Source organism: Fukomys damarensis, unplaced genomic scaffold (genome assembly GCF_012274545.1).
Source record: "Fukomys damarensis isolate Sample0158 unplaced genomic scaffold, DMR_v1.0_HiC HiC_scaffold_8, whole genome shotgun sequence".
Taxonomy (NCBI): domain Eukaryota; kingdom Metazoa; phylum Chordata; class Mammalia; order Rodentia; family Bathyergidae; genus Fukomys; species Fukomys damarensis.
In genome coordinates, this window is record NW_022900920.1 from 15653373 (window position 1) to 15669696 (window position 16324).

Sequence of the window (16324 nt, forward strand, 5' to 3'; positions counted from 1 at the left end):
GATTTGGGTCATCTTTTTTTCCCCCTTTATTTGTTCATTTTGTTTTGGGGTTTTTGTTTTGTGTTTTCTTTCTGGTTCTTGCTTCTTCATTGGTATTATTTGGTTATGATACTTTATTCTTCAAGGTTTTCCCCCTTTGACCTGTTCCCTTTTAGTTCTTCTCTTCAACCAACCAACCTTCCTTTCTCCTCTCTCTCTCTGCCCCACTTTCTTTCTCTCTCTCTCTCTCTCTCTCTCTCTCTGTCTCTGAGACAGGGTCTTACTATGTAGATCAGGTAGGCCTTGAACTCACTATATAGTGTATGCTGGCCTCGTTCTCATGGCGATCCTCTTGGCTCCGCCTCCCCAGTCCTGGGACTACAGGTATGTGCCACCACACCTGGCAAACCTATTTTTTACCTATGGACATTTATCTTGCCTCCTTCTCTTCCCACTGACATACCCATATCATTTTCCCCTTGCTTCTACTTTCCCCCATTCTCCACATTCCAGATGAACCACAAATAGCAGTGTAATACAGTATGAATGAAATTATCAAAAGGACAAAAGGATGAAATTATCAAAACAGGTTCTAATATTTACAAATGATGTATGGTTGGCTTTGTTGGTACTGGTATAATCAGTGGAAACTGTATCCTTACAACACAGTGACCAGGTCCAACCCAATTAAATTGAATAGGGTGAGGTACTGAACAATACTTCTTGATGAAGAAAGCTAAGAACACATCACAGGAAAACAGAACCTAATAAAAGAGACTTCACACCAATAAAAGAACTCTCTTCATTTGATTTGACCTCAACCTTTGGCACAATCAATCAATCAATCGGAACATGAAAAAAGGCAACAAGATGCCTCTAAAGACTTCCAACTCTGCCAAAGCAGACCCAAGGGCACTAACAGAGAGGAAAGCAAACAACTGATAGCTGCTCTGTATCAAATAATTCAAGATGAAGCAAAGAAATTCGTTGAGCTCAACGAGAACATAACCTAAAAGTGGAACTACAAAACTGATCAATGTGATTACAGGAGAAACAAATAAAAAACTGGAAGAGCTGACCAAACTGATTCAAACATGAATTACTAATTTAAGAAACAGACTCAAAGAAAATCCCACAATTCATAAAGAGCAGCAATGACTAATAGGGCTTTAGAAATTGAGGACAAAATGGAATCACATCATGATATACTCAGAAAAACTTTAAATACCATAAGAGAACAAGAAAAATTTATCCAATAGCTACTTCTAAGAATACTAACCTAAGGCTAAATGGAGTTAGAGAGAAATTAGAGGACAGAATTTTAAAAATCTGTTTACAGAAATTCTACCAGAACCCTAAGTATGGGGAAAGGATTCAACATAGGGCCAGGGATTTAGTTCAGTGATTCCGCTGCCTGCCTTAAAAGCACAAAGACCCAAGTTCAATCCCCGGCGCGCACACACACACACACACACACACACACACAAGAACTCAATAAACAGGTAAGCAAAGCTTACAGAACATCAAATTATGAAAAAGAGAAAAAGAAGCTCCTCATGATACATCACAGTGAAAATCCCAGAGGTCCAACATAAAGACAGAATCTTAAAAGTTGTCAGAGATGGGCTGGGGATTTAGCTCAGTGGTTTGGTGGCCTGCCTTGCAAGCGCAAGAACCCAAGTTCAACCCCCGGTACAAAAAAAAAAAAAAAAAGGAAAAGTCAGAGAAAGCAAAAATTATTTATAAAGGTAAATGCATTAGATTCATAACAGTTTTCAACACAAACCTTACAGGCCAGGAGATCTTAAGAGTGAGATGGTTCAAGCCCTAAAAGAAAACAACTTTCAACCTAGACTAATATATTCTGCAAAACTCTCTCAAAACTCATGGAGAAATAAGAAAATTCCATGAAAAAGAATATATTAAATTCATGAACACCAAACCAGTACACCAAAAATACTCAAGAATATCCTAGAGAGAGACAGTGAAGCCAACAAAGCCAAAAAGTTGGAGGGAATAAATAGATCAAGCAAGGCAAGTAGTTACACAAAAAAGAAAAATATTGGAGCCAACAACAGAAAAATAATGCAATTACAGGAATGAGTCAATCCTTTTCAATTATAACTCTTAACAAAAATGGCTTCAACTCCCCAAATAAAAGACACAGATCGGAACACTAGATCAGAAAACAAAGCCAATGGTCTGTTGTATTCAAGAGGCCCATTTAATTTAAAAAGAAATTTAAAAAAAAAAATTCAGACTAAAAATCAGTATTTGGAAAACAATACTCCATGAACGAGATCCCTAAAAGCAAGCAGGGGGTAGTAATTTTATGCTAAGACAAAGCAAATTTCAAGCTAAAACTGATCAGAAGAGGCAAACTACATATTATTAGTTAAGGGAATAATTCAACAAAAAGGGGTCAACTGTAAATAAATAAATACACACACACAGATAAATCCCCAACTTACAAATAGGTCCCATTCCAAGAGAACGTTCGGATTCATTCATAAGTCCAATAAAGTGAGTATTATACAACTTTGACACAAATATACAGTGTAAAGCATAAAAAACCCAAACAAAAATACTGTAAATAAACTATTTTTACTTTTACAGTTACCTTAAAATGGTGGTATAGGGTTAGGGTCAAAATATGCTGCTTTGGTGATTTGTTCACATCCACAAATATTTGTAATGTGAGGCCTGTTCATATCTGTGAAAGTTTGCAATTCAAATGTTCCTACATCAGGACTTACTATATATACATACACACACACACACACACACACACACACACAAATGCATGAAATACTGGTGCATCTAACTTCATAAAGAAAACACTATTCCACATAAAAGATCAAATAAATACCAATACAACCATAGTGGGTCACCTCAATAACCCACCCGAACAAATAGCTCAACTAACCAAAAACTTAAAGAAATGTCAGAGCTAAACCAGAACAAATGGACTAATAGATACCTGCAGTTTTCTACCCTATAACAGAATACACATTCTTCTCAAGAGCACATGGATCTTTCTCCAAAATAGACCATATATTAGTCCATGAAGCCTTCTTAAATAAACACAAAAGGAAAATTATCGTAGATATACTATCAGATCATAGCACACTAGACTACAACTGCAAAAGAAACCAAAGAAATTTTACAAATATCTGAACAATTAAATAAAACACTCCTGAATACTCAGTGGATAACAGAAGAAATCAAGGAAAAAATTAGTTCCTAGAATTAAACAATGCAAGTCCAATATATCAGAACCAACGAGATACAATAAAAACAGTATTAAGAGGGAAGTTTATTGCTGTGAATGCTCATATAAGAAAAATAGATCAAGCTCAAATAACCTAATGACACACCTCAAGATACCAGAAAAAGGAGAACAGCCCAAACCCAAATCTAGGAAATTGTAAAGATCACAGCAGAAATTAATGAAATTGAGAGGAAAAAAATGTGAAGAGTCAATGAATAAAAGAACTGATTTTTTGAAAGAATAAACAAACAAACTCCTAGCCAAACTAACCAAAAGAAGAAAAGAACCACGTCCATGTAATTATAAATGAAAAAGTAAAATCAAAACAAACCACCAAAATCTAGATCATTAGTAATTACTAACAACAACAACAACAACAACAAAAACTGTACTCAACAATTTGGAGACTCATGAAGAAACAGATTCCTAGACAAATATGAATTACCAAAATCGAACCAAGAAGACATAAAAACTCTGAATAATTCAATAACAGGCAATGAAATTGAGTAGTAAAAAAACCTATCAAATAAGAAAATTACAAGTTCAGATGGATTTATAACTGAATTCTACAAAACCTTCAAGGAAGATATAATGCCAATACTCCTCAAACTCTTTGATAAAATTGAAAGGAAAGGGGTATTTCCAAATTCATCTTTGGAAGCTAGCATTACTGATTCCAAAACCAGGCAAGATCCCAACTAAAAAAGAAAACTACAGGCCAATCTCTTTAATGATCACAGATCCAAACATCCTCAACAAGATGTTGGCTATAAGAATGCAATAAATCATCAGAAGAACATACATCATGACCAAGTAGGTTTGATCCCAGGAATGCAAGGTTGGCTCAACATATGCAAATTAGTAAATGTAACACACCACATAAACAGAGGCAAGGACAAAATAATAATCATCTCAACAGATGCAGAAAAAGATTTTGACAAAATGCAACATCCATTCATGATTTTTAAAAAACTGAAGAAAATAGGTATACAAGGCCGTATCTCAATCTGATAAAAGTCATTTATGAAAAATCAACAGTCAAAAATCATATTAATTTGAAAAAAGTTGAAGGCTTTCCCTCTGAAATCAGGAATAAGACAAGTATCTTCACTATAACTACTCCTATTCATTATTGTACACAAAACATTAGCCAAAGCAATCAGGCAAGAGAAATAAGGGATATACATAGGAAAAGAAGTCAAATAATCATTATTGCAGATGACATGATACTTTATACAGAAGACCATAAAAAGTCCCACCAAAACACTTCTTGAATTAATAATCAAGTTCAGTAATGGAGCAAGATACAAAATCAACACATAAAAATCAATAGCATTCTTATACACCAATAATGAACCCACCAAGAAAGAAATTAGGAAGGCAATACCATCCACAATAGTATCAAGAAAAATTAACTATTAGGAATTAATTTAATTAAGGCAAAGAAAGACCTCTGCAATGAAAACTACAGTACTCTGAAAACGAGATTGAAGAGGACATCAGAAATTGGAAGGACATCCCCTGTTCCTGTACAATCAGATCCAATGCTGTCAAAATAGCCACACTCCCAAAACTGATATATAGACTTAATGCAATTTCAGTCAAAGTATCAACAGCATTCCTCCCAAAACTAGAGAAACCAATCCTACAATTCATTTGGAACCAGAAGAGACTCAGAATACCAAAAGCAATCCTGGGCAACAAGAACAAAGCAGGAGGAGGCACCACAATTCCAAATTTCAAGTTATACAGTATTACAAAACTACAATGATAAAAATAGCATAAAATTGGCACAAAATAGACATGTGCATCAATGGAACGAAAAAGAGGACACAGAAACAACCCCAGGCACATTCAGCCACCTGATATTAGACAAAGGGGGCCAAAAACATAATGGAGGAAAGAGAGATTCTTTAGCAAATAGTTCTAGGAAAACTGTCTATACACATGCATAAGATTAAACCTAAAGCCGTATCTCTCACTATGTATCAAACTAAAACCAAAATGCATCAAAGATTTAAATATTAAAACAGAAACACATAATCTGATAGAAAACACATAATCTGATAGAAAACACAACAGGCAAAACTCCTGAAGTCATAGGTGTAGGCAGACTTTCTGAATAGAACTCCAACTGCGCAAGAAATAATATAAAGAACCATATTCTGGCGCCTGCTTTGCAAGCACAGGGACCCAAGTTCAATCCCTGGCAAAAAAAAAAAAAAAAAAAAAAAAAATTAAAACGCTTCTGTATGAATCAACAGTTAAGAGACAACCTATAAAATGAGAAAAAAAAATTTTTTTTGCCAGCTACAGCTTGGACAGAGGACTAACATCTATAACATATAAAGAACTCAAAAAAGTTAAGACTCCTAAGAATAACTCAGTCAAAAAACAGGCAACTGAAGTCAACAGACACTTCTTAGAAAAAATACAACTGGTCAAAAAATATATGAAAAAATGAAAGTGGCCTATATGTCCTCAACAAATGAATGGATAAATAAAATTTGGTATATATAAACAATCAACTACTATTCTGCTATAAAGGATAAATTTGAGTTATTTGTAGGAAAATGAATGCACCTTGATACAATAATATTAAGTGAAATCAGACACACACAGTTAAATATCACATGGTTTCTCTTATATGAGAAATCCAAAATATAAATAAATGAAAGGGCAAAATGAAAGACATATAGTAAATGGAGAGACATGGCATGGGGCAAGGGGAGAGGGATGTAAAAAGAATTAAGATGCATTCTGTTCATTGCCAACTATCTACAATGAATGTAAGCATTAAATATCACAAAGTTGTTCTAATAAAAATTAAAACAAAATAAATACAATGATGGATTATGAAAAAACTCAGTAGTAGGAACTTAAGGAATTCAAATACTTGAATTAATGATAAATTGTAAGTATAAGTGAATAATGATTATAACAGAAGAATCTCAAAAGTAAAAGTCTCACTAAAGTGGAATCAAAGCACTAGAGTATTTATTATAAATGATTAAGACATATTTTAGCTCTCATGTGACCTAATCAGGGAATAAGGTACTCAGCTAATCATGAATTTTTTTTCTTCAAACTGTTAACCTTATAGTCTACATATGAATTGTGATTTTTTTTTTTTTTGGTACTAGGGGTCAAACTTGGGACCTTGCACTTGAGGGGCAGGTGGAGGCACCACTGAGTTAAATTCTTGGCCCCTAAATTGAGAATTTTAAAGGCAATGGAGATAATATAATAAAACACTCAACATCGATTATCATGTTCAACACGATTTAGTCAATCTCCAATGATTTAAAGAGCATTCAGGGATCTTGCAGTCTTCAGAAATGTGAAAACACTTAACAATCACAAAGGTACAAATATAAAAACATTTAAGTCAAGGTTAAACAATATGCTTGTCACATAGTTAATTCTGATTTAACAAGGTACAAGTAGAACTATAAAGGATATCATTCATAATGTATTGACAGACTTTAACCATGTATTCTTTTTTTTTTCATTAAGTTTATTGGTACATTCAAAGTACCAATTACATTTATCATTGGGATCTTGTACCTTTACATGATATATCTTGGTTGTTGTTTTTTCCCCATACCCCTGTCCTCCCTTCACCTGCTTCACCCTTCCCTAATTTAACCATGTATTCTTGTGATTCAAGAGAAAAGCAGGTTCTCAAGATGTAGGGTGCATAAGGTATTATTAAAAATTTCAGGTTTCCAGGGTCTGTACCCAGGAATTCTGATTGAATAAATCTGTAATAAACTCCCCAGAATTGCACTTTATGGAGGAATAATCTGTTATCAGATTTTTTGAAGGAGGTGTTTCAAAAATCACACTTCAAGAAACACTGTACTGTGCCAAAACTTTGCTCTCATTTTTTATGATGCCATTCAACCAACTTTGTAGAGAAGGTGCAATTCAATGCAGATAAAGATTTTCAAAGAAGCTTTTTGCAAAATATTCAGCAAACGTATTACATTTATGAGAGGACACTGGGAGGTAGGAGATTCCAAAGCAAGCATTTCTGCAAATAAATGTTCATAAATATAAATGACGTCTCCTGGGTGACTTCTAAAACTCCCTCTCCTCTCCCTCCACCCTCTTGTCATGCTTCCAAACAAAGGAGAAAATGAGAAACAGGAAAGGAAAAGGAGTGAATAATGAATGATTCTTTGAATCCTATATATCTTGGAGTGCTTTCTAAAGAGAATTTGTCAACCAAAATTAGTTTATCAAACCCTAGAACAATTTACTGAGAGCCTACTGTATTTTCTCATGAACAGCACCATGTATTTCAACAGTGAAAACATGGTGCTGCTATCTCACTTAGAATAGAAAACTGCATTAAGGGAATTTGAAACAGAGAAAATGATCTACTCAACTGTATTAGATGAGATGTGTTGTTCAGAGATGATCCATAAGAAAAGTAGTCAATACTACTCACTTCAAGAAGTTAAGAGGTTAGCTATCATGGGAAGTTCCTATGAAAAATCTTCACTATGACCCTACAAATACTCCAAAATTCAGGTTGGTTTTCCATGTCTTTCCAGAAATGACAGTATATTAAAATTTTGCATATGCTGTTAAGTCACTGGTTTCTAATTTGTCTTTATAACAAAATCAAAGTATAGCATGATTCCACTGTTAAAATCTAATTGTTAACTCAGAATTGCATTTTACAATAAAACTATCCAAATTGTAATCATAGCCTAAGAACAGGAAAAATACAAGTATAGGTAACTTCCTTAAAATTATAGGTAATTGAAAAAAAAGTTACCTTAAATTCAGCCATTAAAATAAACATTTTCAAAACCATTCTCTCCAGCAAAACCAACCAAGTGTTAATGAGAATCAGAAAAGTATCTCATGGGACAGCAATGAGAGCAAGTGCTAGATACTGAATATGCTTGGGTTTCTCTGACTAATGCCCTTTCTCTTTTCCCTTGATTTCTGTTTTTATATGGCTTTTTTCTGTAAGAGATTTGAATATCTTCCTAGCAGGGATTTGCATATGACCCTAACAGTAGAAAATTCCAGTAATAGGAAAAGAAAAAGTAGTAACTAGAGAATGTAGAGAGGAATAAATAGATTTCAATATTTATGAATGACATAAATGAAAATGCCAGTTTCCTTTTGCAAAAAGTTAAAGGCAAGGTTGCCATTTAGTTCACCAAGAATAATGACAGTGCTCATAGACTGAAACCCAAGATGTTCAAGCACAAACTTATGGGTCATGTGAGTTTTCTCAGTGCTCCATACTTGATCTGTCAGTTCAAAGTATTAGTGTAAAGGAGAAGGCCTTGCTAACACTGTTGGGCACACTGAGCATTTTGTAAGGACCAAGGTCCTCTCTATTCAGGTTACTCTTTCTTCTACTTGCTCTCAGTTATCATTTTTAAAAAAATCAAACTTATAGAATAGTTTTGCCACAATTTCAAAAGAAAAGGACACTTAAAAAAACAGTAGATTGGCCTGGGGATTTAGCTCAGTAGTTCTGCCGCCTGACTCACAAGCACAGGTCCAGAGTTCAATCCCTGGTACAAAAAACAACAACAACAACAGTGGATTTCTACTTAGAAATAAACTATATACATCTTGAACATCTCCTAATAATCAGTAAGGGACCAGAAACTACCATATTTATGTTGCAATTAACACAAATAGTTTCAAGTATACTTTAAATTTTGATTTTCTAAACTCTAAGGTTGGTTTCTCTACTAGTGTTCTTAAAAAAAAAAAAGGATAAAAAATTTCAAAGGGCAGACAAGCCACCCACAATCACATAGACTTAAGGAAAGCAAAGAAAGATAAAAACAGAATAAGGCATTAAAACAGAAGGTACTATAATTAAGAAGTAGTTAAATAATCACCTTTCTCTCATCCACTACCCTCTAACCACTTTTATATTGAAACCACAGTCTCAAAATCTAATTTTGGATTTCTAATGATTTTAAATTTATATGTCACATAGTACTCAACAGACCACTAATTTACATAGTTGACCAAAATATCATGTGAAATTATTTCATAAGAAGGTAAAATGAACGATTTGAAACAGAAATTTTAATTTTTTAAGGAATCTATATGCAAATCAGCAGCAGTTTCACTCTAATACAATGTGTATAAAATGCATATGAAATCAAAAATTAAGCTTTTTATAAAAATAAACATAAAATGTATTTTATTAAAGTATGGGGAGTTCCTTCACTGCTGTCCTATGAGCTAAATACAAGTATGTATCTATCTAATGTTGACTTTTTAGAAAGTGCTATCAATTTTATATTCACATTAATATAATCATTTTCTTGCAGAAATAAGGATTTCTATATTTTACATGTACAGTTACTTATATCTTAATGTGAATTATGAAAATACAAAATTACCAACAAATTTACTTAAAAACTAAAAAATTCAACATGTAAAATAAAGCTACAAGACCACAAGAGCTAACTAAAAGTGCACACTTTAACAATTACTCAACCCATAATCAATTTTAAATACTCGTCACATGAGTAAATCACACAGAGCAATTCAATAACACCCAAAATAGTAAAAAGCCCGAGACCACGTACTACATTTTTTTCTAAAAGCACTATTGCAAATTATAAAAAACAAACTGAGTAATGTCACTACACATTTCTAAAGAAACTTTCCAAGTTAACATTTCTTAAGAGGTAAAAATAATCAGTTAAAACCTTTTAAGAATATATACTTCTGAATTGGTTAAAAAATATCACTTTCCTGAAACTGTACAAACCCAAAATAACTTCTGCTTTATGTACAGATCAGATGCAGTGTGTGGGCGTCTTCTGTCACAAGGTAACAAGCTGTTCTGATGCATGACAAAAAATTCTATCTAAATCAGCTTTAGCTATATTAATTCTATTGTGTTGTGACACAGACACTGAGTCATTCATTTTAGATGGAAGCTAAATAACATGCTGATTTTTAGGATATCTTTTAGTGACAGTTAATAAGTATATTTTACTAAAAATACAGTTCACTTGGCACAACCCTGCCCAGTAACTCTTTCCTGACCCTTTCCAGGCAACCTATAATGTTTCTCTGGCAGTTTGTAAGCAGGAAAACGTACAGCCAAGGAGCAGACCTAACCACTGCCATCATCAATAGCACCCTAAAAGCTTGGTTCTACTCTCAGGAAAGTTATCAGAAGAGGGCTCTTAGTTCACAGGCTGGCTTGAGTGCTCAGCTCCATTGCTTACTTGCTTTGAAAATAGCAGAAATCACTCGATCTTTCTACATCTCACTTTTCCAGAAGGTTTAAGTAAAGCTTTTATCAAGACCTGATACAGTATAAAGAATCAATAAATAGTAGTAATGTTCATCAGAAAACTAAACAGAAGAACAGCCCAGGATGGAAGGAAGAGGCTGTCACATTGAAGTGGGGACAGGGGCACCAAGCTCTGAAACTGAAGGCAAAAACACTAGTGAAAAAGATATTTCAGAGGCTGAGACCTACTCCTCAGGGCCAAATTGGCAGGACCCTCTGGCCTCCACAGCTTTTGAGGCCCCATCCCTATGTCTGCACCTCATTTCTAAGCCCTTCATCTCCCCTCACCTTCAAGTGCCATTCTATCAAGGCTCAGAAAACAGGAATGCCTATTCCCATCACCTGGATAGGTGGCAGGAAGCCTCATAACCTACTCCTGACAGTGCTACATGCACCTTCCCCTAGAAACAGTGGCTAAAAATCTACAGTGATATACAGTATATCCTTATTAGGTACATACTGGGTAAAAAGGATGATACAGGCTGATGGAAGGGCTGATAATCACCATGTACAAGAAAATATTTTCATACTCTCAACATATCTTTTAAACAAAGTTTGAGTATGTAACAGGTTGGTAAGCTGTTGACGTGGATTCAGGAGATACATTTTCAAAATGTAAACATTACTTCCATATGTTGAAAAAATCCCCAAAACACAAATACTTACTGTAATTTTTATAGCTTTGTTCAAGACATTTACCCATTCTACTAGGTCTTGCTGATCATTGGCTTGTAGGAAATATTTCCTCATTCCTGCATTCATAACTGGTGAGAGAAAAAATATACACTTGAAATTATGTTACTTGTTACCTCTAAATTTATAGCAGCTCAAAAATCTTGTTAGATTCAAAATTATGACATTCTTGGATTTGACAAAATATACTAGGTCATATAAAATACTCAACTGCATAGTTAAAATTCTTTTTATAGTCTCATTTTCCATTAAATAGATACACAATATAACAAGTCAATCCTCCAAGGATGGACACATAGGCTATTTCCAATTACCAGAATTAGATAAAATATCACAATGCAACATCACGTACGTGTGTGTGTGTGTGTGTGTGTGTGTGTGTGTGTGTATCCATATTTTAACTTATATTTCTATGGGCTGATTATCTCAATACAGAATTAGTCACAGGGAATTCACATTCACAATTTTTACATTATTAGCAAATTATCTTCCTAAAAGGTTGGCCCTCTTTCACGTCACACCCTGCTGGTCCAAGTCATAAGCACCTGTGCTAGTTAGAAACCACATGCTTTCTGTTCTACAGCTCTGCAACAATGAGACTGCGAGACTGCAAACACTAGTATTTCCTAGTCTTCCCTGCAGCTAGAATCACGTTCTGCCAGTGGGAGGTATTGTATTGGTGGCAACCTGAAAGGTGAGAGTGGAGAGGATTAGGGAAGACACTTGCTGGTTCTGTTCTTGTTGACCTCCTTCCAAACACAACCTGCAACTAGTTACCATTTCAGAACTTTCTGCTGCTCCCTCACCACCTTGCAGGGTCTGCTCAGATACCAATTGCCAGCTCCTTGGTGGCTGTTCCTCCACTGTCCTACCTACCTCTTCACTTTTGTCTCTCTAGTCCTCCAGTGGAAGCTGCTTCACGGAGTTGCTAGTAATTTCTCGGTTACAACTTCAATATTCCTTTCACTATTCCACTTTCCAACATTTGGGTAAACAATTCTCTAAAATAATTCTTTTCATACTGAAATACCTTATGCAGTCTCTTCCTGACTGAACCACAGTAGTCTTTGACAACCTAACTAGTGAATAATTATATCTTCACTTTGAATTTGATTATTGAGACAAACTGTCGTATGTTTATCAGTCATCTGTATTTGCTTTGTGAGCTTTATTTTCTTTACTGATATTTCTCCTGTTCATTTATCTTTTATTATTTCATAGAAACTTTTATATAATAATCCTTTCTCTTTTAAGTACTTTCCTTAGTCTGTCATTAGTCTTTTTACTTTGTCCATGGTATCTTTGATTAAATAGAAATATTCCATCAATTTTTTCCTTTAATGCCTCTAGATTATTTATTTGGAAAACTCCCTTAATATTATAAAAATAAACATCTTTATTTTTCTATTCCATATAAGTTTCATTTATATTTAAAGTTTTAATATCTTTGGAGCTTTATATGCAATTTACATACATCTCCTTAGGGAATAGACTAAAGTAAGCACATCTGCACAAATAGTTGTTTACAAACTTATCATAGCTGTTGAATTAAAACTATATTTTACATCATGTGCATTATTTTTTTAAAACTAAGTATTATTCTAGAAACTAATACACCTAAATAGCACCCCTGTTACAGTAATTTGAATATAAAAGTAACCCAAATGCTCCACCAAAATTTTACATGCTATACCAGCACCCAGCTGAATATGACTAAGAGAAGGAGGAAGTGAAAACTCTTCAGGAAAAAAAAAAAATACTTCTCAAACACACAAAATTTTGAAACTGGGATGGAGACCAAAGCACTAAATCAGGTCTTCCTTGACTGAGATAAAGATCTCAAAAAGGAAGTAAAGCATATCATGTGGAGTGCCACTGAAAAACTAATCTGGAAAATAAAGAACTTTCAAAAAACTATAAATTATTTTTTATACCTTTCCAGAGATTAGAAAAATTATAAATACCATAAATATATTTTAAGATAAAATATCAACTGAATATGACATTATATATGTTAATAAAAACCTGTTTTTAACTCTTGGCAATCAATATGGTATGCTTTTATTTATTTACCACCGCTCCCAGTACCAGAGATCGAACTCAGGACCTTGTGCTTGCCAGGCAGGTGCCAGCACCATTGAGCAAAATCCCCAGCCCTTACAGTATGCTTTTAGAATCTTTTTCCTGCTCTCCTCATAATGTTGTTTTGGGCATTTGTTCAGCACTCTGAAGAGACTAAAAATCTAAGAGTTTATTAATATACTATACTTGGTAGAAAGTAACTGTTCGATACACCCATTTCTGAGTAATATTTACTCAACATGTTAAGAGAAGAAAGAGGTCAGTATACCTCTGAAAAGATTCTTGGCACACTTTGAAGTCTGAATGAAAACTCATAGGCTTTTACTATTTCAGAGCAAGAAGACATACTGATGTACTACAGAAAAAAATCTGAGCCTGAAACCAGTGAGACCAAACTTATGCTCTTACAAGTAGCATCATCTTATAAACATTGTTTGATCTCTGTAAGCCGTTTCCTCATATATGAAATGGGATTACTGCTCACTCCTTCCATGGTGGGTGGAAATGAGGTCTGCAAAGAAACTGTTGGGCATGATGCCACATATCTGCATTTCCAGCGCTCTTAAAGACTGAGGCAGAAGGATCTCAAGTTTAAGAACAATCTTGGCAACTCAGGAAGACCCAATATCAAACTTTTAAAAAGAGTTAAGCTGGTTCAAGTCCAGCATTGCAAAATTAATTAATTAATTAAAATTTTAAAAAGAATAAAACTACTACAGTGCTTAGGACAGATTATTCCTCTCCATCATCATCTTCTGGAGATTTCTAAATACAGAAGTATTTTGGAAAACAAAAATTACTGAAAGGTGGTGTATCTGAAATATTTGGAGGAGGAGGGCAGACAGGGAAAGGAAGAAATAAATTCAGAATTAAATAAAACAAAACAGAACTAGGACCCCTCTAAGTTGCCATGCTTTTTAAGCAAGGGTTTCACTGTGAATAATGCCTATATCTCCAGAGGTTTGTGTCCTTCCAGTCTTTTCACTTGGGCACTTTTACATTTTATTGCCAATCTTTACCACCAGAGTAAATAAAACAAATATAGATAAGCACATATATAAGCTTGACTGTAAATAAAAATCATCTCAAAATCTAGGACTAATTTGACCCAAATATAGTTATGAATCCTGATGAGACATTTTGTCATATTGTCAGTTTTCTCAATTTAAAAAGAATTACTACATATTAATTGTAAAGAATAGGTTTCATCTTGGCATGATTGTAAATGCAAGTAATAATATACTTTAATCATTTCCAACCCTCATTACTTCCATTACCCTTCCTCCTTCCTTTCCTCTTTATAGCTTTCCTCTTCTCTAAGTCTCCCCCTGCTTTCATGTTGTCTTTTTATTTCACATAGAACAGAAAACATGAGGTATTTGTCTGAGTCTGGCTTATTTTAACATGATTTCAATCTTCTTTATGGCTGATTAATATTCTATTGGGTACATACATTTTTTTTAATCCACTCATCAGTTGATAGGCACTGTTTTCATAACTTTGCTATTATGAATTGTGCCACAACAAAGATGAGTATGCAAACATCTGTACAGTATGCTGACTTTAATTCTTTAGGAATATACCTAAGAGTGGTACATCTGGGATCAATGATAGCTCAAGTTTTAGTTGTTTGAGGAATCTTCCTGCTGATTCTCATATATGCTAACTAATTTATACTCCCATCAACAGTATATAAAGATTCCTTTTTCCCACATCCTCATCAGCATTTGCTGTTTTTTGTATGCTTGATGATAGCCATTCTTACTAGGACGAGATGGAATTTCAACAGCTTTCATTTGCATTTCCCTAACAGCTAATATTGAACAGTTTTTCATATACTTCCTGATCATCTGTAATTACTCTTTTGAGACGGGTCTATTTGGTTCATTTTGTCCATTTACTGACTGGGTTATTTCGTTTCATGGTGTTTTCTCAGTCCTTTATATTCTACAACTTAATCTCTTATAGTCTGCATATGAATCCTGTCAGAAAAGTAGCTGGCAAAGATTTTCTACCATTCTGTAGACTGTCTCTGCACAACTGTTTCCTTTGCTATGCATCTTTTTAATTTGATGTAATCCCGTTTGGTAACTGTTGCTGCGATTGCCTGTGCTACTGGAGTCCTATTTAGGAAGTCACTGTCTGTGCCTAGGTTGTGAAGTGTTTCCCATATGTTTTTCTTCCTGGCAGTTTCAAAGTTTCAGGTCTTGTACTTAGGTCTTTGATTCATTTTAAATTTCTTTTTGAACAGGGCTGAAAGATGGGAATGTGGCTATCTAGTTTTCCTGGCACCATTTGTTAAAGAGGCTGTCTGTTTTCCAACATGTTTTCAGCATCTTTTTCAAGAATCAAACAGATGTACTTACATATTTTTTTGTGTGTCTTTTCTCTCCTATTCCATTGGTTTACATATCTATTTTTAAGCCAGTACCACGCTGTTTTTGTTACTATGAATTTGATATCTCCAGCACTGCTTTGTTCAGGATCACTTTGGCTATTCTGGGTCTTTTGTTTCCACATGAATTTTAGGACTGTTCTTTTTAATTCTTTGAAGAATGCTGCTGGCTTTTTTGTTTGTTTGTTTTGAGACAGGGTCTCTCTACACAGTGCAGGCTGACCTCTTCCTGTTTCAGTCCACCGAGTGCCATCACACCCAGAACGGTTGTTGGTATTTTGATGGGTAGTACATTAAACCTGTAGGCTGCTTTTAGTAATATGGCCACTGTGACAGTGTTAATCTTACTGATCCATGGACATGGAGATCTTTCATCCTGCTCCTATATTTCATTACTGGATACATATAAGGGGTGATCAAAAGATACAGTAAATGCATGAATTTAAAAAAAACATTATAATAAAAGATATATTGCCAAGAATGGAGTAAATGTGTGTCTTTTGTTTCAGACAAAAGGAAGTATTTTGAGTACAGGGGGAAGGGGGGGTCCTTTTACTGTAATAAAATTGTTACTCCAAATATTTACAATATTTTTTTGTGC

At 34.3% G+C, this 16324-nt stretch overlaps 1 protein-coding gene across 4 annotated transcripts in view; it reads right to left on the reverse strand.

Moving 5' to 3' along the window:
- The window catches only part of Plekha1 (pleckstrin homology domain containing A1), a 61576-nt gene that overhangs the window by 19961 nt on the left and 25291 nt on the right, over positions 1–16324 (reverse strand). For all 4 annotated transcript variants that reach the window (XM_010632739.2, XM_033761381.1, XM_010632740.2 and 1 more), the window contains one exon: positions 11220–11317. In XM_010632739.2, coding sequence (XP_010631041.1) covers positions 11220–11317 — 98 coding nt within the window. The remainder of the gene's footprint in view (positions 1–11219; positions 11318–16324) is intronic.